The sequence below is a fragment of the Denticeps clupeoides genome, chromosome 13 (assembly GCF_900700375.1).
Source record: "Denticeps clupeoides chromosome 13, fDenClu1.1, whole genome shotgun sequence".
Lineage (NCBI taxonomy): Eukaryota > Metazoa > Chordata > Actinopteri > Clupeiformes > Denticipitidae > Denticeps > Denticeps clupeoides.
The window spans coordinates 14,795,202-14,823,076 of record NC_041719.1 but is presented as its reverse complement, the minus strand read 5'-3'; the positions used below and the strand labels follow the sequence as shown (position 1 = coordinate 14,823,076).

At 41.8% G+C, this 27,875-nt stretch overlaps 1 protein-coding gene across 1 annotated transcript; it reads right to left on the bottom strand.

Moving 5' to 3' along the window:
- Nucleotides 1-25: 25 nt before the first annotated feature.
- On the bottom strand, nucleotides 26-27,311 carry LOC114801765 (ankyrin repeat domain-containing protein 13C). Its single transcript, XM_029000045.1, has 13 exons — nucleotides 26,630-27,311; nucleotides 24,896-24,937; nucleotides 23,936-24,040; nucleotides 17,199-17,284; nucleotides 16,408-16,453; nucleotides 14,722-14,788; nucleotides 12,985-13,129; nucleotides 12,558-12,689; nucleotides 12,130-12,291; nucleotides 4,850-4,929; nucleotides 3,187-3,285; nucleotides 2,999-3,099; nucleotides 26-1,624 (listed from the first exon to the last, which is right to left on the bottom strand). Exons 1-13 carry the CDS (start codon nucleotides 26,991-26,993, stop codon nucleotides 1,494-1,496), a joined length of 1,560 nt encoding a protein of 519 aa, XP_028855878.1. The 5' UTR covers nucleotides 26,994-27,311; the 3' UTR covers nucleotides 26-1,493.
- Nucleotides 27,312-27,875: the final 564 nt, after the last annotated feature.

Sequence of the window (27,875 nt, the reverse complement as noted above, 5' to 3'; positions counted from 1 at the left end):
TTTCTTAAATACAAAAAAAAAAAAAACTGGTGGCAGGTGTATGTATGGCTGTTCTGTGCCCCTTAGTGAAGGTTGCCAGTTCAAGCAATGATTAAAAAACTTAAGACATCAAGAATGCTTGTGGTAGCAGTGGTATTTAAAAGCAGCAAAGCATGTGCATTTGTAACACTATGCGGTCAAGAGACATAGTGAGACACACAGGGCAATAAACAGGCTTTAAAATGTTCATTTTGTGTTTGGAATACTTCTGAGATCAGTTTTGCTGGTGCTTTTTTTCAGTCGTTTAATAAACCAGCCGGGGATCTTCGACTAATGTGTGAAGCATCAGTTCTCAATGAGAAACATACAATCTAAGAAACCAAGGCCTGCCTTTGGACTTGGGATGTCCAAAGTCAAAGAACCATGTTCTACTCCAAAGCGCTCATCAGCTGGGCTACATCTATGCCAAATTGTGTTTTTGCTTTAATTCATAGTTAAACTTTTTTTGAGACATGGGTCAGAGATGTGGAATGATTATTGATCCGAACGTCTCATGACGAATCATCATTTTGCAGAATTATCTGGGTAGACAGCCTTTATACAGTGCACAGCACAAAACAGTGCAGAGGAGGGCATAGGCCCAATTCCATCTATAAATTGAAGTAAAAACAAAATATCAAGAAAGAGAGAAGAGAGGATCAGCACGCAGTACTGTTATGTACAACCCTAATATATACTCCCTCTGCCACCGCACTCAGATGCATGAATGCAACCTTTTTCACACTTCCTTTAAAAAAATGGCATAAGAGGTGAATAAAACTCATTTGGGAAGAACAAACATAAAACCTGACACACACACACACACACACACACACACACACACACACACACAAAAAGAGCTTTCCTCTACCTGTAGAAATTAGTATTTACACTCTACTTCACGCAATGGCTTTACATTGCGCTTTCAACGAATATACACAGAACCATGCCAGAGTGTACACCTCTTCCCGGACACACCGGCGGCTACTGCTGAAGCGAATGTGAGCGTCTGTAGCAGAACCTTCCAAAGGCATATGTTGGGGGTGGGGTTGGGCACAACTTCGCTGCCGGTCAGTGGATATAATACTTGTGTAACCTGCATGGCGTAGTTCGGTGTGCAGCCCCCTTGCTGCCTCAAGGACCTGGTCCTAGTGGTCAGTTGTGTAGTGCCTATGTATGTGACACGCCCCCACCAGCTCTGGGTGCTACTATCCACCTCCCCCCAACCAACCCCAATTTGTTCGTTGCCGGGTACCGTGCGGACAGTACCTTCACTTCAGTGCACTACAGGTCAGTTAATCGTTTCCCTTTATCTCAATGTTAACCTACAGCTTTTCCTTTATATTAGTAGAGAACCCCCCGCCCCAGCCCGTTATGCTTAGCAATGCCCTGTCATGAGTTTTTGAGCCATTCTGCTTTAAAGGGAGGGATTGTGGGGGGTTCCTGACCTCTGAACCCTGCTATGTCAGCAGGGTTCAGAGGTCAGGAAAGCGACTGGGATCCTCTTTGTAGTTGCTGGGTATGGTGAAAATGGACTCCTCAAACTCGTCATAGCGGAACTCCTGGAACGTCACCGTCGCTGTGATGGTTGGGAACACAGGGATGTCTGCAGGGCCGAAACACAAGGTAATGTTAAACATGCTGATGACATCAACATGAAGTTTGCATCACTGGCAACAAATCTACCCATTTTCCCCAATGACTGAATCACCATATTTGACTCAGGGCAGTTGACTGCGTTAAACGAGATTATAATTAACCAGGGACTCCTCCTTAAGTCAACAGAAGAAACAAATCTTTACATCTACACACAACAAGGGTGTTTCATGTGTGGGTTGCGGCTCTATAACATCATGGTTTTCTGTGCTAGTGCCTCCTGGATAGAGACTTTTGCCAATGAAGCCTAGTCTTCACGGAGAGCAAAATGGAAACAACTACTAAGCAACAACTAAAGTTGACCATTAATCCGTGAATTCGCCACTAGACCATAAGATAATACGGTTACATTTATGTCCAACAAATCTTAATTTGCATACTAAACAATACGTCTTGACTGACTTTGCCGTTCTACAGGCAAAATAAACTATAATAACATTGGATCTATAATATGGTACAGTGGATGTCAATGGAGAGAATCACATGAACTGGATGCATATGAGGCCATTTGGAAACCATTCAATTACTTTACAAAAAAAGAGCTTCTACAAGAGGAGAATACAAGCACTGATACATAATAAGAATCAACCTAAGATGAGATGAATATTACATCTTGATTGATGCCATTATTTCTCTCGTCATTTGGTGCAATATTTGTTAATGGGGATGTTGTGAGTGAGGATTGGGTGGGTTGGATTTTTGGGGTTTACTTGTTTTATATATATATTCATGTTGAAATTAAATCAAAATATTGTTTTAAAAAAATCATCATTATATGGACATCATACAAGCAAGTTTTGACCCGTGGCAGTCTGGTTCTGTCTACTAGTATCTACCATCCACAACGTTGTCTGGTAAATATCTTGACTTGCTGTGTGTTTGACTGCCGTACTGACAGTATATGATTGTCAGTAATAAATAATATTCCACTTAGGAATGTAACAGCCATCTGCTTAAACTAGTTATGCTGGTCATAACTGATGGAGCCAAATACTTTGTTTGGTGGTTATCTTTGGAAATTAAGAACCACTGGTCTAGGCTACACATCAGACAACCAAAAAATATTGAAAAAAGTACAGAGTGCATTTATTGTACGGTAATTACTTATTACAAAGCGGTGATGCGGTAATTCATTCACTGGACACTTCACACATATGAACCACCCCAACCGCCCCATTCACCAGTTCAGGACAAAATGGCCACTGTAGACCAGATATTATTTACTGAGCACTTTAACACACATCACTGTTGCTGCTGATGTGTGAGATTCAGCAATCAGTGGACATGAGTTCTCTGCTCATATCACAACAATGCAAAGTCTCACCTAATTTCACGGGAAATCCAGGTGGAAGTTTCAACTGAACAAATTCTCGGAGTTTATTAAAGTGCTTGAAGGGTGCGATAACTTCCAAGACATTTAATAACCTACAAAAAAAAAAAACACAAAATGGAATATAAAGCACGGAATCACAGCGGTAGAATGAGTGGAGAGAGACGCCCACAGACACTTACGACTCGATGCCCAGAGGGAAGTCCTGACTCATGGCTACAGTCGCCTTGAAGTTCTTCTTGCTCTCTTTACAGACCAGCTCCCGGCCTAGATGAGGTGCTCTAGATACAGAAAAAGATGTCAAGAGTGTGTCACATACACTAACTGCACTTCTTAATTAAGAGCTTGAGCTACATTTTAGTAATCCCATTCTCCTGTGGAGATTTTTTATCTTATTTTAAGAAACACAACAATAACCCCTCCAGATCAGGTGGACTTTCCTATACACACACACACACTCACACACACACACACACACACAGGTTAAAAAAATAAAGGGGACACTTATACAACACAAGGTAACTCCAAGTCAGTCACACTTCTGTGATATCAATCTGTTTACTGAGGAAGCAACACTGATAAACAATCAATTTCACATGCTGTTGCGCAAATGGAACAGACAACAGTTGGAAATTAAAGGCAATTAGCAAGATGTCCCCAATAAAGGCGCGGTTCTGCAGGTGGTGACCACAGACTTCTTCTCAGTTCCTATGCTTACTGGCTGATGTTCTAGTCACTTTTGAATGCTGGCGGAGCTTTCACTCTAGTGGCAGCATGATATGGAGTCTACAACCCACACAAGTGGCTCAGGTAGTGCAGCTCATCCAGGATGGTACGTAAATGTGAGCTGTGGCAAGGAGGTTTGCTGTGTCTGTTAGGGTAGTGTCCAGAGCATGGAGGTGCTACCAGAAGACAGGCCAGTACATCTGGAGACATGGAGGAGGCCGTAGGAGGGCAACAACCCAGCAGCAGGACCGCTACCTCCACCTTTGAACAAGCAGGAACAGGAAGAGCACAGCCAGAGCCCTGCAAAATGACCTCCAGCAGGCCACAATTGTCCATTAATCTGCTCAAACAGAAACATGAGGGTGGTACGAGGGCCTGACGTCCACAGATGGGGGTTGTGCTTACAGCCCAACACCATGCGGCACGTTTGGCATTTGCCAGAGAACACCAAGATCGGCAAATTCACCACTGGTGCCCTGTGCTCTTCACAGATGAAAGCAGGTTCACACATGTGACATGTGACAGATGTGACAGAGTCTGGAGACACCATGGAGAATGTTCTGCTGCCTGCAACATCCTCCAGCATGATCGGTTTGGCAGTGGGTCAGTAATGGTGTGGGGTGGCATTTCTTTTGGGGGCCGCACAGAGTGTGTCAGTAGTTCCTGCAAGACGAAGGCACTGATGCCATGGACTTTGTATGATTTTGATGTCATCTCATTCAACTTTATATATCAATATCACTGATTACCCAGAGTAATTATGCAATGAATACATAATATATGAAATGTCAAGGAATGTCAAACTACCTCAAGGTTCAGGGCACAGACATTAAAGTTAACAAGTAACTTAAATCAGTGCCAGTCTACCATGTTTTATTTTTTAACTACAACTAACCCTGACCCTACATGGCATTAGAAACCCTTCTTGACACATCTGCCCTGCAATGGTTGACACATCTGCAATGGTTCACAGTGACCTGGAAACATCTGGAGAAATTTTCCATGCTAGCTTCAGGGTTAATATAAGCATAGAATACTATTATAATAATAAATACCAATTCATATTTAGGATGTGGAAGAATGAGACCATGGTGTCTATAAGCAGGATCAGGTACTTACTTCCCATTCTCAGCAGTGATGTATTCCTCCCAGGAAATAGTGTTTGGGGAGGGAGCAGTCAGGGACTGTCGTCTCACCGGCTGTGGGGAAAGGAAAAACAAGTTGGACTGATTACTCAGAACGTACTTCAAACCAAATCCCAGAAGATGGGGCTGTCGCACCGCCCAACCTGAGGCCCCACCAAAATGGGAGACGTTGGTCTGTACTTCTCACCACTTCTAACTTTAAAAGCCCTATCTTATGGCCAGTGGAATTCCACACGTAGCACACAAAGTACAAAAAAACCCTCACTTTTCAGTTTTGGGTAAGTTAATGGGTAGAACCTTAAACCCAGCAGGTTTAGTGTTATCTGAGTGAAGTTGAGATAATCAGTGAATGGAATGTTAAACATTTCATGGAATGTTAAACATTCAATGGAATGTTAAACATTTCATACTACCAGGGTGGTAGTAGCCTAGTGGGTAACACACTCGCCTATGAACCAGAAGACCCGGGTTCGAATCCCACTTACTACCATTGTGTCCCTGAGCAAGACACTTAACCCTAAGTTGCTCCAGGGAGACTGTCCCTGTAATACTGATTGTAAGTCGCTCTGGATAAGGGCGTCTGATAAATGCTGTAAATGTAAATGTAAATGTATTTCTGACTATTGGCATAATGTCATTGGCAAAACCTGAACCAGGACAGGAGGCTGGTTTTCTTTCCCTCCTTTGCACTGGAATAGGACAGGAGGCTGGTTTCTTTTCCTCTTTTGCACTGGAACTAGACTGGAGCCATAATGACAGTACAGCGAAGAACACAGGCATGTCTGAGGTGACGTACAATGAAAGGGATTCTTTCAGCAGTGAAGATCATACTAGCATTTGTGTAAAATGAAAATGACAGGACAATTGTAATAGGTAAATTAAAATAGCTAAATTATTTAAATTACAGTTCCTCATAATCAAATGACTTGGTAGCTTTTCAAAAAAGCTAAAATTAGGGCATCACATTTAATCAAACGCTCATATATGAATGTACATATTGTGACTGAGAATCCTTTTATGTGTTAACATATATGGCATACGTCCCCTGCAGTACAGCAAACTTTCTAAGGCATGGCAGTGCTATTGAACTACAGCTGAGCTGAATTAGCAGACTAGTGCTTAGTCCAAATCCTACACCTCAAGAACAAGGTGGTGTCCAGATGTTTAAATCTGCAGAATATCTTAGATAAACCTGCAGTTGTGCTCGGGGAGTCTGTTCAATAACCATGGGAGCCCAGTGGCTGAACATTGGCTGCTATTCAGGGATGAACTATTAACACAGCTGAATAAAACTCTACGTACAACCCAGCAAAAGGTTCTGCATTAACCAAGGTTTCATATTACTGGGTTGTACTTTGCAAAGCTGGCAATGTCCAGTATACTCTGGTAAACAAAGATATGTGACTTAACAACTGAACTGGACCCTCCGCAGCCTTGACCTGGCAATATCTGATCTAACACCGTAGCTGCAAGTTACATATCACAGTCCAAACTAACTAACTAATTAATTAATTAATAATGATTACAGAGTATATAGCTATTTATGAGTGCTGGCATAGTGCTGACATGAGGTGTGTGGAGGGCAGGGTGCTAGTATGCCACAGTGCAGAAAGGATTTACTCGTCTTTTGTATTCGTCTGCCACAGCCCAGAGACAGATGAAATGCCCAAGGCTGATCAGAAACCTCAGACCTGAGCTGCTTGTGAATTTGAACGCCCAGCTACCTGTGTTCCCACAGAAATTTGCAACGTCAGCCGATGTACATTAACAAAAAAACCTTAATATTAAATCCAGAAAAAAATACATTATGCAACATAATCCTACACAACCATCACAAATGCATATACATGTCATGTTGTGATGTGTTAAAAGTTTGAGCCGTTAAAGTTTAACATAGAAGTTGTGTGAAAGACTAGGCACCGTGCCTGGGATCATGGTGCAGGGAAACTTGAATGAAGTGGTGGACTTTGCATTGCACCTGTTAAAGGTGTCTATGGGTATAAATATCAACCTAAGATAATTAAAGAAAATTTGCAGATCTGAGACACAGCATGTTGTATAGTGGCAACTAAAACAATATTAATAATTGACATTTATAATTAATATATACTTTAGCAGTCAAATATACACTCTATCGGTGGCTTCATTGCAAGGCACAACCTGTAGAGGGCGCACAGTGTCAAGGGCACAAATGATCACTCTGCATTCAAACAAATGAAGTCTCTGAGGAGGGTTTTCAAATGCTACAGAACATCAGAGGAGACATATTCAGCCTCCATACAACAATGAAGCATGTGAAAGAGCTTCAGTCTGACTTCAGGGCTTGTCCACTTAGAATGAAAAAAAGATTTGCTGTGTCCAAACAGTATTTTTTTTGTCCAAACAGTATTTTTGATTATGTGGTTGATTCTTTTCAGTTGTGTCAGGAAACAGCTGGAATTGCATTCAAATCCCATTAACAAACTACCCCCCAAAGATAACACCACATCCTAGCAGAGACCTGAGATAAGGCCAACCTTGTCATAAAACAAGACCCTCCCTAAATGACCCCAGGAAGACCAGAAAACCAGGGCAACTAGAGCAAAGGGCATTGCATTCTTCCCATCAACAGTCCTGGAGAATAAAGGAAAAACCCTTTTCCTTAATTCTACAGAACAAAATCACCTTCTGGACTGGTACTGCTTATTGGAACTATAGACATTAATATTCCACGCATTTACATTTCATTTACATTTACGGCATTTGGCAGACGCCCTTATCCAGAGCGACTTACAACGTGCTTAAGTTACCATCGATGAAGAGATCAATTCTCACACAATTCTCAAAGGACATACCAGACTAAGGAATGTGATACCTCATGATCCAAATGGATATACATGTACTATTTGATGTCTGTGTATATAGACATCAAAAGTGTACATAAAACACACAATATATACACATTTGTGATCATTTTGACATCCAATCACCGAGCAACTGCAATGCTTTGCACATTTGGAAGCCATGATGGTCAGTGGGGATAATAATTTAGGGGAGGGGAGGGAAATTCTCTTGGTGGGGAAAGCATGAGAAACAGGAGGTAACCTTTCCTCGTAAGATGACATAAGGGGAAAAATTCTAGATGCAACCGTCTGAGTTGCCACTCTCTGAATGGCGAAGCAGATAGACCAAAAGCACTCTTTATAGACCAAAAGCACTCTTTCTAGCCACTGCAGCACCATAGACAGGATAACATTAACTCAAATTAATGTTAAATAATCTCACAAAGTGAAATTTTCATTATAGGGGGTCTTCATAGACTTCAGGACTTTGTTGTGCCACTTGTGCCAAAAGGTAGAATCAATAAGTGATGGTCAAAATAAATGATTCTTCATTAAGGGGGTAAAATGTAGATTTCTAAGAGTTCTAAACTGATTCGTTCATTTTAAGAGTGGATCACATAACCTGGTTATCTGTAAAACCAGAAGGGTTAGTTTGGATAGTAAGGAGAGCTAATAAAGAAGTATTGATACAGGACTGGGCTTCTAACTTACACCATATCAGTAAGCTCCATGCCCAGACGTGATTGTCCAATGATAGTGGAAAATGATCTCAAAAATATTGACAAGAATTCTATAGCTATTCCAAACAATAATGGGGACAGGTCTGTATCTAGAAGTAGTTGTGGCCAAAAGTTTTGAAAATGACACAAATACTGTTTTTCACAGTTTGCTGCTTAAGTGTTTTTATATCATTTTGTCAATTGTTTCCCCAGTGTTTTGAAGTATAATTACAAATGCAAGCATTTTATATGTTTCAAATGCTTATATTGATAATTACATCAGGTTTATATCAATGTTTGCAGTGTGGACCTCTGCAATTCGCCCTGCCATCCTGACTGATGGCAACCCATTCCTTCATAATCAGTGCTTGGGGATTGTCAGAATTTGTGGGTTGATGTTTGTCCACCTGCCGCATGAGGATTAACCAGAAGTTCTCAATTGGATTAAGGTCCGGGGAGTTTAGTGGCCATGGACCCAAATTTTCGATGTTTTGTTCCCTGATCCACTTAAGGGAAAATAGCAAGTTGATGATCCAAATTACTCATGTAATGAGCACTCCTGAACATTACGTTTATAAATAATATATGTGGAGCAAGAGATGATTTGGCCCCTAAGTAACGCTTATTAGAGATTCCCATAACAGTGAAGAACGACATTGGTTCTATCTAGGTCTAATTAGCAATAATATAATAATCTACTGCAGATTCGGAATTTATTTAAAGTATTATCTGAAAGCAGCAAAGTATTCAACCTCCATGGACCCAGATAGTGAATCTGTTGCAAAAGCTGGATATCTATAGAAAGGGGGGGCATGGTGGGATATAACAGTGGGAAGATAATTGACAGTCTATTTAGAATCAATAAAAAAAAACTAATCAATATGAGAGAAAGATCTGAGAAAGGGGGATTGTAAAATCTGTAAGGATCAATGCACCCATTAGTAGAAATTAACTCAAAGACTGACTTTGACAGTAAGGATGAAGTCAAATTTTGCAGATTGGAATGATCTAAACTAGGGCCAATTGTCCAAATATAAGGAAGTTAGTATTGAGAGTGTCTTCAAGCAGACTGGAGATTACTGGTATATTAGAGGTGACAAGAGAGTCCTTGGAAATTCACAGAATTCTGATATTATGACGATGTGATCTGGACTCCAAATCTTCGCATTTGTTGTCCACTCTTGCTAGTTTGGTTGTCAGCTTTGCCAATTTGGCACTGTGTCATTGGTGCTGATAGAGAGAGAGACGTCCATTTTGACCACAGTGTTCTTTACAGGGTTGAAGTCAGAAGAATATGTCTCACCTCGAGATCCGTGGAGTCAAGGAGCAAGACGCTGTGTTTGTAGGGTTGCCGTTCGCCAGTTTTGCCTTTTGATGTCATTTCAGTAAACCAAGGATTAACTATAATGTTTGATCTTAATTGAATATTATGTAAGACTGCTTAAAAGCCCAGAAAATGTATGTGTATGCACTGGAACTTTTTAATTTGGGCAACATGTGGGCTGTTGGCCAGGGTGGCATCAAGGGTATAATTCTCTTTTTTTTTTTCTGCTTTTTTTTTGTACATGTGGTTTTCTATTGCCCATTTGCGGGGAGGAAGGGTGCCCTCCATTTGTGAAATTTGCCTCCATTCGCCCTCAATTTGCGAGGTGCACCTTGCCGCAAAGCAGAAGAGGGAGCGGCAGCCAGGGATCCTTTGGACTGGGGGGTATGCTGAGAGGCTTCGGAGAACCAGGAGGGGGGTTGCTCGCCAAAACAGGGCACCAAACAGGCTAGGACAGCGTCTGACTGTATGCCGATTTTGTCAAACCACCTTGACTGAGATAGCTGAAACACGGTATACGATCTCCAGTCATGTGGAGAGAAAGCGCCATGAAAAGTAAGATAACTAATTAAAAGATCGTTGACTAGCTCTGCGTTTCAAACTATGAAAAGCTGTCGATACACCCATTAATACACACGCCAAAAGGTTGTAACTCGCAAGAATCAATATATAATTAAAAATAATTAGGTCCCTTTGAGAAGTGTGGTCTCCTGTGAGGTCTTTGTTTACTGTATACTGGGCCTGCATGCTGACCCCCTCACAATCCAACTCTACTAATATGATTCTAACTTCTTTTTTTTTTTTTTTTGCTTCAAGGCACTCCGCACTTTAAGAACATTCATCTATAGCCATGCATTTTCCCTTGTAATTGTTCCTGGATGTAGTTCTTCCGTCGGTTCTCTTTCAGTAGGTGCATAAACTGAGTCCGGCGGATTAGACCCCCGTGTCTATGTGCAAAAGCAGCAATAATTTCATTGTTTGACATTCCAGAAAGAAAATAAATCTTCATTTGCTGAGTGCTCCATCATGAGGTGTGTATCTTTTAGAGGTGTTAATGATGGTGCAGTAAATTGTTTTAAATAACTAGTGCACACAGGAAACCTTTTTCCAGTTCGTGGTACTTGAGGGGCTCTGTACAGACCCCTTTGTTAAGGCTGAAGATCAGTAAACCAGCACTGTCTAATGTTAATTTGACGAATTTGCTAGAAGAAAATGTATGATGTGCAAAACACTGCAGCACAGCACACGGTGACACAACGAAATGTGTCCTCTGCTTTTAACCATCACCCTTAGTGAGCTGTGGGCAGCCATAACAATCGCCCGGGGAGCAGTGTGTGGGGACGGTGCTCAGTGGCACCTTGGGATTGAATATACTTAACCTTCCGATCACGGACCACTTCCTTACCCGCTAGGCCACCACTGCCCTTTTTCTATTGTCTTTGACTAATATTTATTATTTTTTGATGATCTACAACATTTAAATTAGTCTAACATGTGAAAAAGTGTGTAAAATAAATGAATAAAATAATTTTCTTAACACTGTACAAAACTGAGGGTCCTTAACCTTTTTACAAAATAATTTCCATGACTTTTCAAATGCTCTCTAAAAATTTCTGTGCAAAAGGGAAAGAAAACGCCGCCCGAGCCAGAGTAAAATGGGCCTGTAATTTACATGATGCATATTTTTCATGCAAACTTTCAAAATATCAGAAGAATGTTGATGCATTCATGTCAACACAAAAAAGAAAGTCTAGATGAAGGTGGAAGCAATGTGAATTTAGGTGTATATGTATGAGACTGTGCGAGGCTGAAAGAGTCTAGTGGGGCTGAATACTGAGGAAAAGGTAAGGTCCAGGTGGACCGGAGAACATAAACACGTGTGACCTTTACACAGTTTGCAATTGAATATGAGACCCCGAAACGACACGTTTCTGGCTGTAACCCCGAGCTGGGACACATCTCTTGGCAGGCCCAGCTGGCAAGACCTCGGGCAATGCAGGTGCTGAGCAGTGCTGTCCAGGGGTCCAAACAAGAATGTGTTGGACAAATAATGAAAACTTGAACTCTGTTCAGATTCAACTAAACCTTTTGGTAAGCAACTAGCAGTATAAGATTTCGAAAGATACTGAACATAAAAGAGCAAGTAAAGAACTCACAGAGGCAATAAATTATAAACTAACATGATTTAAAATGAGAATTGCTTCCCAAGAATTAGATTAATTGATGTACGAAGAAACGAAAGACATCCTCAATGAATTTTCTTTTCCGCTCAAATTGCTGCAGAACTCCCGACAATATCTCCTGTAGTTGTGTACAGCTCAGTCGTGAAAAAACAATGTACTTCATCTATTTTCTCCCTTAAAACTGAAAAATGGAGCTCAGTCCTCACCTCAAAGTTCTGCTCGATGAGGTTGCCACCCTTGCTCAGACTCTCCATGATGGCCTTGTTCCTCAGAATGTCCTCCTCGCTCAGGTGCTCGCGGCGTTTCCGGGACTCGAGGACCAGCCCGTTGACCATGTAGAAGTCCGCCAGGAAATTCCCAACCCGCTCCTGAGGCCACCAACCCCACAGGGACCAAATTTCCGTCAATATGTAGATTCAGGAAAAAAATCCCTCCCTTAGAAATTCCTAGCACAAAACCAAAGCTGTTCATCGTCTTGACTCCTCATATTCAATTTCAATGCCGGTCCTTCACATTTGCTCCGAAGCACACAGCACAGCATTGAGGGTACATCAGGGTCTTCAATCATTTATTTTCATATGGTACTATACAAAACATAGTGGACCACAGGTATGCTAGGGATGCAAAAACTGACCGTCTTGTCCTCCCTGAAGAGCCAGCCTGTCTGTGCTCGGGAGAAGGTTATGGACTTGGTGGACAGCGTGGCTGAGTAAATGTCGCTGCTCATCAGAATGTCCACCTCTTCTTCAGTTTCCATCTCAGACTCCTGCAATTTGAATCATATTGATGGTGTGCAGGGGAAAACATGTGGATCAGCGCAAAAGCCCTCTAATTTGTAGTGGATGCACAGATCTGAGAATTTTTGCTGAAACTCCCGTTGCAGTGGAATTTATCTGGTACTTTCATCCAGAGTGCAATACACTAGTGACAGGGACAGTTCCCCTGGAGACACTCAGGGTTAAGTGTCTTGCTCAGGGACACAATGGTAGTAAGTGGGGTTTGAACAGCAGAATAGCACAGGGGATATAATCTCCTACTGATGGTCCAGACCGGGCCCTCACCTCATGATGAATGCGCTGGTACACTTTCTGCTCATTGTCCAAAACCACAAAGGACTCGGAAGGGGCGGCGTCACCGTTGAAGATGAAGCTGAGGTCCCCACGCTGGCACTTCATGTCCGTGAAGTCAATAAGGGTGGTGTCCAGCCTGGCCAGAAATGGGCATTATATATAGAGTCTGATTAATGTAGAGCTTACTACTGTACAGGCCCAATTTATACACAGTGCATTATTTTTGTCAAAATCACAAATGTAAGATGACACCACTTTTCAGACACATTTTATGCAAAAGAATGAAGTATATTCAAGCGAATATGGCAATTTGTCAATTCAGGCAGCATATTAACAACAGCTTTGGCAACAAACACAGCAAGGCCGGTCCTGGAGAGCAGCGTAAAAATGAAAATGAGCGCTGTGCAGCCCTGATACCTGAAGGACAGTCAAGTGAAACAAGAATACATTTTACAATATCGTCACACAGGGATGAGATGTCCTGTTGCTCAGCAACAACAGTGACTGTTGAACAAAGTGTCACGGAAATGTAATTTAATTGACTCATCTTCCTGATGTGATAAATAGAACTAGATGAGAGAAAATACAACTGAAAATACAAACCCTATGCTGACTCCACGCTGTCAAAGTTGTTATTAATGGTCTCAAAGTAACAAAGTACAAATGACAACTGGTACTTCTAACTGGTGCTGTTGGCAGGACAACTGGTACGTTTCTAACTGTAAGGAGTGGGGAATACGGAGCTGAAGCATACACAATCCAGTTTCAGTGACAGCTGCCTTTACTGGGCATCACATTTAAGAAAGCAGGCACAACCTAGAAGCAATCATTAAAAAAGGGAATATGTTCATTGAACTTTGCAAAAGAAAAGCAAATATCTGTTTCCATTCATGTCAGTGACGTAAGGAAGCAAATGCCTAAAAGCTTTGAAGGCAATAAACGTCTCAGTTGCATGTCCCAGAATGTCAAATTAAATGTGCAGCTTCACATGGGGAAGGGAGCAAATAAGAGTCAAGGACAATCAGGCTGCCGTGTCCGTGTGTGGGTGCCAGACAAGCAGCAAAAATAACAAGTCAAACGTATATATAAAATAACCCAGGGTGTTCGTTAAATGTTCCATTATTCAGAGACTTTTGCCCAGCCAATTTACTTCCTTCTTTCAGCAGGTCATTAAATGCATCTACAGATACCGTCTATACAAAGACTCCAAAGTATTCAAATTATTTCACACCCTACTTATCAATGGAACATTTAATGAACACACTAGGTTCTTTGATATATACGTTTGACTATGCTGATGTCAGCAACACACAAATTACGTAATAAACAAACAAACAAACAAATAGATAGATAAATAAATAAAAAAATTTTAGACAGGTCAGTCTTACTAGCTAGTTTTTATTGTCTGACTTTTTATATATATAAAGTTTATAACTGACCAATGCACAACACATATATTAAAATAAAAAGTCCAGGGCAAGGCTTCTCCAATCGCTAAAGGTGAACGTTCTTTAAAAGTCTTCTCCAATTCCACACTGTCCAGCAGGATTTTCACTCTGTGCCTACAGGGATAGCTTTCTGAAGTTCGACTAGCATGAAAAAGGTCAATGCTTAATATGAAATTAGTTCCTGTTTGTTCATGGATTTAACTGTGTGTACCTGCGTACATGCAGACAGATAAAAATGCATATTTGATTTTGCACAGAGCCAAGAAGGAGTGAATGTTACCTGATGTTAATACCCTGTTTGTAGATCTTGCAGGCATCAGAGGGCAATATTCGTGAGAGTAAAGGCACTGAGGACAAAACAGAAATCAAGCTAAACATTGATCCAATGGATGTTACAAAGCCTGAGATGAAAGTAAAATGGATGAGAAGGAATCCATTTAAATATTTAATGCATTTTACAAGCAGGATAAGCAATATCATCAACAATAATAAACTGTGTCAGCACAGATGAAAGTGATACAAGCGAATTTAACTGTGCACTATGTATAAAGGACTGGAATCCAATCCCTTCATATGCAAGTGTGTTATCCACAAGCCTACTACCACCCCTATCTCTACAACATTAGAAGGGTTCATTCATTTTTATCATTTTAGGGTGGTAGTAGCCTAGTGGGTAACACACTCGCCTGTGAACCAGAAGACCCAGGTTCAAACCCCACTTACTACCATTGTGTCCCTGAGCAAGACACTTAATCCTAAATTGCTCAGGGGGGGACTGTCCCTGTAACTACTGATTGTAAGTCGCTCTGGATAAGGGCGTCTGATAAATGCTGTACATGAAATGAAATGCTATCAACACAGAGTACTAAGATACTTGTCCAATGTCTGGTAATCTCCAAACTGGACTACTGTAACTCACTTCTTGCTGGCCTTCCTCTTAGCGATACTCCTCTCTACTCCATCCAGAATGCTGCAGCATGACTTGATTTCAACCTTCTCTACACCACTCCCCTGCTTGCCTACAAAGCCCAGGAAGCACCGTCCTACCTCAGATCTCCCATCAATCCTTGCTCTGCACCTCGATCTCTCCAATCCTCCAGTACTGCTCCACAGGTACTACCATCTCTCAAAGTAAGTACTAGTAAATTATTTGTCTAGACTCTCCTAGGAGGTGGAATGAATTTCCAGTAGATGTTAGAACTGCTGAGTTATTAAAGATATTTCCTTTTTAGAAAATACTTACGTATTTTTAAAAACAGTTTGGGTTCAGAATTATTAAGCTAACAATATCTCCAAATAGAGTCCGTGTGAACGGACTTTCCAAATGCTGGACATGTATATGATTAGGGAGTCAACATCAGTGTATACAGGGGAAAAAAATGTACCCTCCTCCATAAACCCTTCACAGCTATCTTTAAAAGGGGGAACTTCACACAATCTAAAAATACACAATCTGCATCATCATTAGCCCTTCTGACATCTATCCCTCACAGTCAAAATAAGGCTACTTCCCTTCAGACTATGATGTTGCTCCACATTTTATTTTTATATTTCAAAGCCACGATTTTTTCTCCAACAACGTGTTTATTTAAAGAGAATATTACATAGATAACGCCCTCCTGAACATTTGACTGCACCATAGCTGTATACGAACATCTTTTCTCTTGCTCAGACCTTGCTCAGACCTGGAGGGTAAGCATGAGCCTCTGCATTCCATCATAAACATTAACAACATCAACCATGCCACAACTTCCTGACATAATTGAAACACCTCCCACATTAAGGAGCCTCTGACTTTTGATTAATCCTTCTTATTTTTTATGGTAATCACTATCTGGACATCATTGCCGTCTCCATGGCGAATCCGTGGAGCAGAAAAATGTCACGATTATGCTCTCTGATATTCACAAATATTTTTAGTAGTGTCTCTATCCATCTTTAAAAAATATTAATGAATGCTTCTTACCCCAGCTTTGAAAATCCCAGTGAAGTTCTAAGTAAAAGTCGCCAAGCTGGAAACAAAACAAATTATTATTCAAATGGACGCAGACTGAAGTGCTTGAAATTGATAATAAATTCAGGCACAATATATATCTATATTAAACATAACAAAACTTAACAGTTCATTTATTGAAATGTATTTATTAAGTCCAATATATGCAAGTACATTTGATTTGCTCACTCACAATACAATCTACTAATGGACCACACTACAGGAGCAGCATGTCCTCTAAATCACCGCAGCCCATGAACTTTAAGCTAGACAGGTGAAGCAAGAATGTCACCTTCAACCAGAGTTCGGGCGTCCCCACTGAGAGAAACAAGGAGAGAGAAAGACAGAAGGGAGAGAACAGATCTCTGTGGCAGCAGGAAGAGCATCTCCCTCTGGGAGGGCGCTGTTGTGGTGACAATAATTAGTGAACGGCAGATCCGACGCGCATGGCAGCCTGACATTTCAAACTGGTAGACGCACCGCAGGCTCATCTGGAGACCATCCACTAGCCTGCAGGTCTGGAGGGTATTCATGGTGTGGGATGGCACTAATGCCCTTTTTCAGCTCCTGATGCTGCGTCACCATCACCCTCCTCAACAACCGAGGCGCATGGGCTTGTTCTGTGTACGTCCAGTAGGTGGACTTCAGGGGTTTAGTTGCTATCTGTCCTGCCGTATAGTACAATTTATATACGTTGTACCTGTGGTCACAGTTGCAGAAGCTCCTAATGGGAAAGAATGGTTTAAGAATTGAGGGACACTTACCTCCTTCAGTGCTTTAAGGAGTCGAGGCCGCTTGTCCTCCACACTTTCCCTCGACTGCTGCTTCAGTTTCCTCAACAGCGCTGTGACTGCAAAGTAAATAAGTGATGCAAGATCACAGTGAAGGCAGAAAGAAAGTCAAAAGATTTGGTGTTCAAGGTTGATGTGACCTCACAGTGTCATGAAAATGATTCCCTCACAGACTGGCATAATGGAAATTGACATACTGATTAACCAGTCTTTGGTCAAAGGTGTCCAAGTCCATGTTGACCTGCTATTTGCTAAAAAATTGGCTGCAGCTGACTGGCTTTGCAACATATGACAACTTCCTCTAAACCCAACATATTAATGGGAATTGAATGACCTATAAAGCTAGAGAAACGCAGCCAACAGCAGCTGAGCCTTGTTTATGTAGCCCCTGCGCTCCAGGATTTGGCTGGCAGGCGGTCCGCTCTCTCCTCTCTTTTCATGGGACGTCTGCATCCTCCTGGTTTCTGCTCTGCCTTATGGTTCATCTGATACAGCGACAATAATTAGAGAGCCATAAACAGCCAGTTTAGCACTGATTCAGAGCACACCCACATGAATATAATGAGAAGCGGCAGTGTTTCACTGCACCTCCAACAAGAACATTATGGAGTGGCTACGGTGGTCATCCTGAAGGTCTACATTGCAATGAAACAACCACAACATTGTGACTTCAGAACTGAATTACACTGGCACCTGTCAGTAAATGGAATGTATCCGGCAACAAGCGGTAATTTTTTCCTTGAAGTTGATGTGTTGCAGGCAGAAAAATGTGATGTCTAGGCAGCTGTCACAGCATCTCTGAAACTAGAGCTCTTGTGAAATGTTCCCAGTCTGCAGTGTTCAGGACCTACCAAAAGTGGCACAAGGAAACTTCTGAAAGGGCACCAGGGTCATGGATAATATAAAAATATCCTATTCATGAAAGCACCAGCTCACAACTTACAGATATCGCACAGCATACCTTCAGAAGTATAGCAGAGCATTTATACTCTCTTATCCAGAGCAACTTACAATCAGTAGTTACAGGGACAGTCCCCCCCGAAGACACTCAGAGCTAAGTGTCTTGCTCAGGGACACAATGGTAGTAAGTGGGGTTTGAACCTGGGTCTTCTGCTATTTCTGAAAACCAAAACAGCCCAACTGGAGAAACGGAAGTAACATTTGTGCTGATTATAGCAGTCTTCACTTTCATTCAGTGACTTTGTGGTGATCGTGGTGATATTGAAGTCATGCTACATCAGAGACTAATTGTTGTTGGTTTGTTTATTTCAAACGAACACATCATCATAGTTCCGAGAAACTATGGCAGAGCATACCTTCGAAACGCCAGCATACGCAAGTCATATTTGGGGCAGTGGTGGTTAAATGCAGAGGGCACAATTTGTTGCGTCACCGTGTGCTGTGTTTCACAATGACAATCACCTCACTTATACATCAACCTGACAAAAAAGGATTGGAGGACTTAACCCACTGTCAAGGGAGCAGTCATAATGGCACCAGCCATTAACGTTTCTTGTGGTCTCTTCTGAGTACCTGCCGTGCTGATGCTGCTGATTTAAAGCTGCAGGTAAGCAATATCTGAACACAACAGGTCACCCAAACATGCAATAACAACACCCTGGGGGGAGAGGAGAGAAAGGGGATCCCCAGAGGTGCCAGAGCAGCAGGAGTTTCATACAGGCCTGTAGGGTGCTGCCTACTGCGCTCAGTTCATATCTCAAACCGCACTGCAACGTATCTTCAGATATCTGTTCATGTTGCAATCTGTTGATTTAATTATACGTTACTATTAAACTGTATTGTGGGTGCATTACAATATTATGCCATTAAAACAGCACAACATATATGCTATTAAACAAAGCTTCAGTGCAAGGTTTCCCTTATTTAGCAAATAATGCTAAATCAAAAGTCTAAATCAAAAATGTAAACGCTTTCCCAATTTCAGTAGGTACAGTACAGTTCAGTTGACTGACAGTGGTAGGACTGTTACCACAAAAGTATGATTCTCAATACTGAAAAATAGATAGATATTTAAAAAAAAAACTTCATAATCATAACAAAGACAATGTTTTGTCCGTATCGTAATTGTAGTCTTTATTTTTAAAGTTTCATTTAATATCATTTTCCACCGCGGTAAATGAAAAACTGAACAAGAACACAGGGCCTCGACACACAACCAGTGCAGGGCAGGGCAAGCTTGGATATCTAGATCACGATCTTAAAATGGCAGCAGGTACCTCAGCTTACGTCTATTGGGAACTCCCTGTAATCAGGCCAATAATACTGCCCTCATCCACAGGATCTCACACCACAGGGCTTCTTAACATGCGCTTGCAAAGGGACAAACATGCCCAAAGATGGATCCCATTCAGGCGATAGACGTAAAGCATCAATTAATGAGACCAGCCTGCTGGGGAGCAAACGAACCCATACAGGCAGAGACCTTTAACTACACAGCGCAGCCTTAATGAGCTTTCACAGGGCCAGCCACGCCCGCCTTTATTTTGGAGCTATTCTGTGACTTATTTTTCCCATCGGAAGTGTTATGCACTTGTGAAAACATCACTAACGGATCTCTGTTCAACTTTATTTCTTAGTTAGTTGTGGCTGTGTAAGTAACTCTATGAAGGCGATTTTGCAAACCTAATAAAGACAGCCTTCCAACGAGACTTGGGCAGAAACACTGGTTAAAGCCTAAAATGAACAGATATTTTTATTTCTCCGCATCAAAATTTTGCTAGAGTGTAACATGCTGCACAAAAAGAAAATAAAGGAATTTTCGTAACTTCCTATCCTGCACCTGGCTTCAGTTTATTCTTACAACAGGATGTCTGGGCAACAGACCAGCCTCCTTGTAATAGTAAGTGGTTTTGTCTACAGTGAGTAAGATTAGCAGCAAAAGATCCAGTAATATTTCCATGTCAGTCATCCCGTGCCATACATCTGCACAACAAGCAAATAAAACAAGCCAGTTGTTTAATTTCTGATTTAACACAAGTTTCAATAAAAAATGTAATTAATGACCAATTATTTATATATATTTATAAATTAAGCTTGACAGCTTTATTGCATCTATTTCTATTAACATATGTAACTGATCACAACAAAAAAACAAAAAATGAAAAATGTAAGAGCACAAAGGATTACAAAAGATAATGTGCAAATATGTAAGTGAAAATAACAGGCTCTGCCACATTCCAAAATGAAATTAGGATAAAACTTATAAAACCATAAAAGTAAAGTAAAACAGTCTGTTGTGCCTGGAATTAAACAAATTAGTCCAAATTAAGGCTTCAAATAAATGTTACATTCAATTAAGGCTTAAAATAAAGCTCGAGTTCAAATAAGGCCTGAAATGTAAATGAAAATGGTCTCATCTATAATTGGAAAAAGTTTACAGACATTTTAAACTGCAGCGAGGCTGCCTCTCTTCTGTCAGGCAATGTTTCCAGATGCCGAGAAGTTGCTTCATACTACTAAAACAGATAGAACAGAAAGCTGTATCAATAATCACAATAAAGCACATAAAGGTATTGCCTAATGCCAATGTAATCATTTCACTGATTTACTGATTTGCATTTTTAAATATGTTAATATTCAAATAACATTAATATAGGATATGACACTACACAAATTCACTATTTTACAACCACAGTCAACTCTTATCGTTATTAACACAGTTAAATAACGATAACTAGCAAAACATTGTGAAACAACTGATGGCTTAACTCACTCGAACTGACATCGTAGACATCGTGGCTCCACTGTGCCTCTGTTTCAAACGTTCATGCATCGCAGTCGCGATGCTGTGGAATGAAAGATCCATTCAGTCACGCTTCATACGTTCTTCTTCTTTGGTTCAGAATGCAGTCTGACAGCAGGAGCCCTTCTGCCCCGCGGATGCCCTGGTGTGAATTGCGGTTACAAATGCCATAGCGGTGCTGCACTGCAAAAGGATTATACTCCATTTACAAGTAGGCCATGGCGGGTGGGTGTCATTCTGGCCTCTTGGTCTTCACTGTTTAATACGAGGTGACAGCTTCCTGGTTGAGGCCACCCACAATCTATGCCAGCTTTCTGTTGTGGGGCGCGACAAGAGGCCCAACGCAGATAACAGATCAAAACTAGGGACAGATAATGTCCTGTCACCAGACAGCTTAAGCCAGTGTTTCCCAGAGCTGGTCAAAAAGTCTTCACTCCAATCCGAACTTAATGATGAAGCCATGTGGGCTGGAAGCAAAACCTCCTCCACGGTCAGGGTCGAGCAAAACTGGCTTACGTTGTACTAGGAGCTTCATGTTATGTAATAGCTGGGTTTCAGTCATGTGATTATGATGACGAGCAAAGGTGGCACAATTTTGAATGGAGAGCAGAAGTTAAGATGGAGAACACGTTTATTTAGGAAAGCGTGGCAGAGTCGGTATTGTGCGGATTCAGACCCAGTGTCTTGACAGCGATACGGGCATATAAATTAAAGAAAATACGTTGGAATTGACACGGGGCAGTGGTGGCCTAGTGGTTAAGGAAGCGGCCCCGTAATCAGAAGGTTGCTGGTTCGAATCCCGATCTGCTAAGGTACCACTGAGGTGCCACTGAGCAAAGCACCGTCCCCACACACTGCTCCCCGGGTGCTTTTCATGGCTGCCCACTGCTCACTCAGGGTGATGGGTTAAATGCAGAGGACAAATTTCACTGTGTGCACTGTGTGCTGTGCTGCTGTGTATCACGTGTGACAATCACTTTCACTTTCACTTTTCACTTTCATATTGGAGTGAGTGAGTTTTCGACAGAACCCAAAGATCGGGGCTAATGACATATCAGGTCCTTCAGATATAACTATAAAAGTTTTATTGTTATCTATGAATTTTTTTGGTAAAACTTTGGTACGTACGGCTACGCGATCATTTGGTCTTAGACAGGGTGAGTGTTTTAAGAGTAAAGATTCTAGCAGCTAGCTAGTAGCATAATGTCCACAAACATGGACCACAGAGTCCATATTAGACTACTGGAAATTTAATTATAGTCAGTAAATGATCATTAAAGCCACAAAACCAAGTAAAAATACAGTAAATATATTAAATATAAGCAAATATTTCTAATCATTTGCATGGCTTCCCCATGGATTCTGTGCAGCAATCACAATATATTTTGTAATTGATTTTTTCACTCCTGACACACTGACTCAGTCTAACGATTAATAACTGGTGATTAAATGCAAAAAAATAAACACAGAATTTTTATTTGACAAAGAAATATTCTTTAAATACCATCTAGATACCTGTACAAAAGGCACAGAAAATGTTACGGCTTCAGTAATTCTGAAGGGTGGCAGTTTCACAAATTCAGTGTGACTGAGGGCTCTGCCTCTTGCTGAAAATTACAAATGGCAGAATGGTGAAGAACAGAATAGAATAGTCTTTATCATCACTGTTGCAGGAACAATGTGTTCTGCTTTCCTTTGAGTGAGAACCGAATCCAGAAAACATCAGCCAAGCGTGAAATTTCGCGATGAAGCAAAATAAAACGTATTTCCGTATTTCTAAAAGAGAGAAAAGACAAACTGCCAGAAGCCTGTGGTGCACTCACATCATGTGATGCAATACCTCTGCATGTTTCCCCAACACAGAACAATTACCTGTAGACTTAAACAGGGCCACATTTTCCACTGTGATAAGCACAGTCCCACAGGTCCTGGCGGCTTCGGGCGTGGCGCGGCAGTGAAGACTGGAGCAGTCACCGCCACATGCGCGCCGGGATGCACGCTGGAGCAGAAAGACGCGTTCTTAGCCCCATAACTCCCGTGCAGCATATGAGGTAGATAAGAGGAAATGGCCTGGTCACAAAGCCCTTTTCACAGCAGTCCGGGCCATGTCGCATGTGAAGAAGGCCCTCACCCCATCCTGCCGAGGCAACAGGGGAGCAGCCGCGGAAAAACCCCAGCCTCCCTGCATTTTACAAGAGATGCAGCAGCGGAAACAGAGCAGGACCCAACATCTCAGTATCAAAGCCTGTTTTACAGACCAATGCCTAGGCAGTAACCAAGGGTAACTGCTTGTTTGCTGGTTTCTATATGTGTGTGTGTGTGATACGTTTTAACGTATCATTAAAACGAATTCTTTAAAAAGAAAAAAAAAAAGCCACCTCTGTGGTGAAGTGTGCCTGATTCTTCATGCGAACAGTGACAAATGCCAGAGCTTCTGGCAGCCACTCAGCTTCTATACCAACACGTCAGCGTCCAAGACCCATGTCAGGAAATAGTGTTGAAGCCCTGATGATGCAAATTAATCAAACCTGCTTGTGTTTTGAGCATTCATCAGAAATAATCAAATATGCTTATTCTTGAATCCACAAATGCAAAACCATCATTGTGCTCAGCAAAACCTCTGGCTTGTTCTAAATCTTGTTCTACCAACACAACAAAGGTGCCCTTATCGTACAAAAAGACACTCATAAATATTAAACATTATCGAGGTCTATACCATCTAATGTCAGTAACACAGTGAATATATGAATATATGTGAATATATGAATATACCATATCTTACTAACATTTATTTAAAATGGCACCAAAAAAAAAAACAAAATCATGGTGTGTCTGATATGCTTACAGTTTTTAAATCCTCATACAGAGCAGTCATTGCCGTTTTCCAGGTTTTTTTTTTCCCCAGTTACTTTTAATGAGCCAAATAGAGTAGATCAAGTAAGCTTACTCATTTGCCGATCTCCATAGCTTATGGCTTCTGCGAGTGGGCTCCATCCCTGAGCATTCTTCACCTTCACTGGGGCATTGTGTGCCAGCAGCAAATGGGCACATTCTACAGAAAGCACATGAAACAAAATGGATCCAAAGCAATACATGAGATATGCAATGTTAAATTCAAAATATATAGGTCAAAATCTGCATAGATTAAATATATATTTTTAATAAGTGCAAAGTAAGAATCGGATAAATATATAATGTCAGCATGACCAAAAATTGACTTGAAATAGATGAACTCGGAGCCAGAAAAGGGGGCCTGGGAAGCTAATTTTAACATCACTCTGACACGGTGCCCATGGAGGAACACGCTTTCATTTTCTACTAAAGACCCGGCTTCTCCAGGGACGTTCTGCAGGAAGAGAGCACGTCCAGGACAATATTTTAACTTGGGCCATTTCTCTGCTCTCTGACTCAATATTGCTGGAGGTTCCAGATCAAGCTGCTATTTAATGATGTGTCTACGTGAGGGAAAATTGTCCTGGTCTGGATGTAATCCACACCTTTATGTTCCAACCACGAAAGCTTCGCGTTCACTATGTCCAAAATTGGGTGTGAGGTGAGATTTTTAAAAATAAATAGATAAAATAACTGGTTGCATGCCAACAGACACTCATGCTGAGAAAAAAAGAAAAAGTAAAAAGCATGATAAAATGATTTGTGCCCATGATGTAATCCTGCCGGCATTTAGAAGAGCGTCTCTTCCGGCCAGATTCACTCAGACAGCTGAGATTTAGCACTTCATCCAAGAAGCCTTGAGATGCTGGGATGATGGAAGCCATTGAAAGAGTACTGCATTTCGCAGCTCAATGGGCAAAGAACAAAAAACCTCCACAAAACCGGGAGTCGCCATCAGGCATTTTTAAAAGACTGTTCTATTAATGCAAACACGGCATCTGTTGAGTCAACTCACCTTTGTGACCCATCATGACGGCTAAATGGAGAGGGGTGTTTCCTGAAAGAAGGCAAAACCGACAAAATATCAACACACGCAGAGCCATTTGACAAAATGAAGAATGCCCATGAAAAATAAGAGGAAAAAAGTATGATAAACAACAACACACCCACATGAAGCACGACAGAACCGAACAAAATCAAGGGTCAAAGTTCACCACAACCTATTAAATTATTTTTTTTTTGACACGTACACGGTCATACACTGTACTATAGACCACAGTATTGCAAATATTGCAAGTATTCAAGTGGAACCAATATGCAAATATTGCAAACATAACCAAATATTACAATTTTATGATTTTAAACATAAAATATGTGTAGCAGGTAGCGTGAAGGTATACAAATATGTAAAGTGCAAAAGAAAATTTGTGCAAAATTCTGGGGGAATGTATTAGAGTTCTGTCCTATGTAGTGTTGACAACTGTTATACTGGTAGATAAAACGGGTAAATATCCTTTCCACTACTACCTCCCAAAACCTCGGGCTCCGCAAGTACACAGAGAGCGCGGGATCAACTGTAATAATAACTGTGAACATGAACAATAACCTCAGCGTCTCGTAACGTACCATCACTACCACTTAAACAAATTCAAATAAACACGGGGATGGAAGATGGAGCCTTCAACCATGTAGAGGACTTGGACAAATTCACGAAAAAGCGAGAAAATCTCCCCTGTAATCAATGTTTTATTGTTCATCAGTTTACGTAATCGCTATGAACACGTTTGTGTGTTGAGGGAACTATGTCGTACCGTATCTAGAAAACAGGAATATCAGATAAGATTATTGTTTTTTTTAAATCCCCAAATAACTTTGTATCAATCAGTCTACATGAATGCCTTAGTATGCAATTTTTTTTTACATTTGGAGATTAGCGTTTATAATTCTCACTGAACTGACAGTATTTAATCCTCCACTTTCCATCTGTAGACATGAGAATCCATCCATGTTCTGGCTCAGGTTGTGGGGGGGGGCAGAATAAAAACTCTTGTGGAAAGGAGACCGGGACACTTTATTTTCACAATTCTTCACTAATATTGAAGTGAGCGTTTCTACTTGAATCCACTTCAAGAATAAGAATACAGAACACAGTGCAAACTTCAGTGGATAACAGCAACCGGAAAAAACATCTCTTCCTGAACCATTCCTGTATGAACAAGAATCCGATGCACAAGCAGCAAGAAAAAAACCCTTTTCACACAACGTGAAACGGGACCCAGAGCGAACAAAAAGTTCTCTAAAGGAGACAGTTGCACTTGACTAAGAACCAGATGACCACAACATCACAGGTTCAAGCCCCACTTACTACCATTATTCCAACCTGCAACCTTCTGACTATGGGTCCCTTATAACTACTGATCGCAAGTCGCTCTAAAGTGAGTTTAAAAGAACTTTTTTTTTTTATTCCAGGTCACTGCTGTCCTTCGCTACGGGGGACACAGCTGTCACTCGCGCCCCGAAGTGTGTCTATTCTCCCTGGATTAGTTCACTGTGGCACAAACACAGGAAATGACATCCACTCAGGATGCTAAAGAACACACACACACACACACACACACAAACACACAGGCAGGCAGACACACAGACAGACACACACAGGCAGGCAGACGTGAAGCTGGCATTGCACTTCTCTTTTTTTATTACATTACCGCTCCTCCACCAACGTGCTCTTAGCGGACGCCCAGCTCACCGTGCACGTCCTTCTGGGCGATGCTCCGAGTTCGGATGAGGGACGACAGGCGCCGCACATCCCCTTTAAACACGCACTCGTGCACCGGGAAGTCGTCGGCCGCCCGCACGACGGGGTTCCTGTTCTTGTCGTCGGCGGCGGCCTCCGTGCCGGCGTCGGGGCGCTGCTGGTTGTGATGCTGCTGTGTCGAGGCGGATCGGATGAGCTTGTGGTTGCTGAAGATCTTGTTGGCTTTCCCCTTGCTGCCAGTCCTGGTGGAGGCGGCGAACGTCCCGGTCGCGGCTTCCTCGTCCGGCTCCAGCAAATCCTCCTCCTTGCTGGGCTTGTGGTCCTTGCGGAGGGATCGGACTTTTTCTCCTGTCATCTTTCAAACGCCCGGCGCTACAGACCAGGCTGCAGCGGTCGACGTCCCCTGTAACGTAATTATTTGTCGCTGGCCGTAGTGCCAGTTGTAGATCACACGGCGACAGCAACTCGCACAGCATGAAAACGTCGTGCTCTGAGCCGAGAACATACGGCAACAAACGCAAAAGCGGCGTAGAAACGCGCGCTCGCCCACCCCGGGTTCCCCAAGCGACTCTGCCCAAACTCAAGGAGCCCAACGCGGGCTGGGAACATCGCCCGACAAGGAAGCGCCGTCTGCCAGCTTCCGCCTGTAGTCTCGCGAGATGTCGGCGAGCACGGCGCGACGCGGGACTCTGGCCGAGCGGCGGCACCTTGTACGCATGCGCACCGCGATTTAACACTTTAATTACACAATAACAACATGGTTTTATATAGATAATGTCCATTTTTCTTTCCTCCACAGACTGATTAGTCTGGTGGGTGGTTTCTTGTCGTTTTACTCATACAAACAGACTTAGCCCTCGGTTTCAGGCCTCGTAAACAAATGGAAATTAGTCTGGCTGATATTGTGATTAAAGTAATAAAGTCCACACATTTTGTACCAGGAGCACAGTCTAGACAAGTGACGTTGCACGTCCCAAAAAACTCACTGGCGCCCCCTGCTGACTCTGCTGTCCCCCTGCTGTCTCTTACGGTACAATATTTTACTTACACGCGTTTCTACAACACGCACACAAATATAAAAACATACGTTTGCAGGACGACCTTTTAAACTTTGACTAAATAATGGAAAATATTAAAATATACTTGGATACAAGTATTCAGGAATCGGAGGACTAATTTGTTCATTAAGAGAATTTTGTTCATGGCAACGTTTCTATGAATATCAATGAATGTGTCA

Coding starts and splice junctions, on each gene's coding strand:
- LOC114801765 (XM_029000045.1), bottom strand. CDS start 26,993: ATGACAGGAGAAAAAGTCCGATCCCTCCGCAAGGACCACAAGCCCAGC. Junction 24,938..26,629: donor CGCCCAGAAGGACGTGCACG/GTGAGCTGGGCG, acceptor GCCTTCTTTCAG/GAAACACCCCTCTCCATTTA. Junction 13,130..14,721: donor AAACAGGGTATTAACATCAG/GTAACATTCACT, acceptor ATTTCTGGCCAG/GCTGGACACCACCCTTATTG.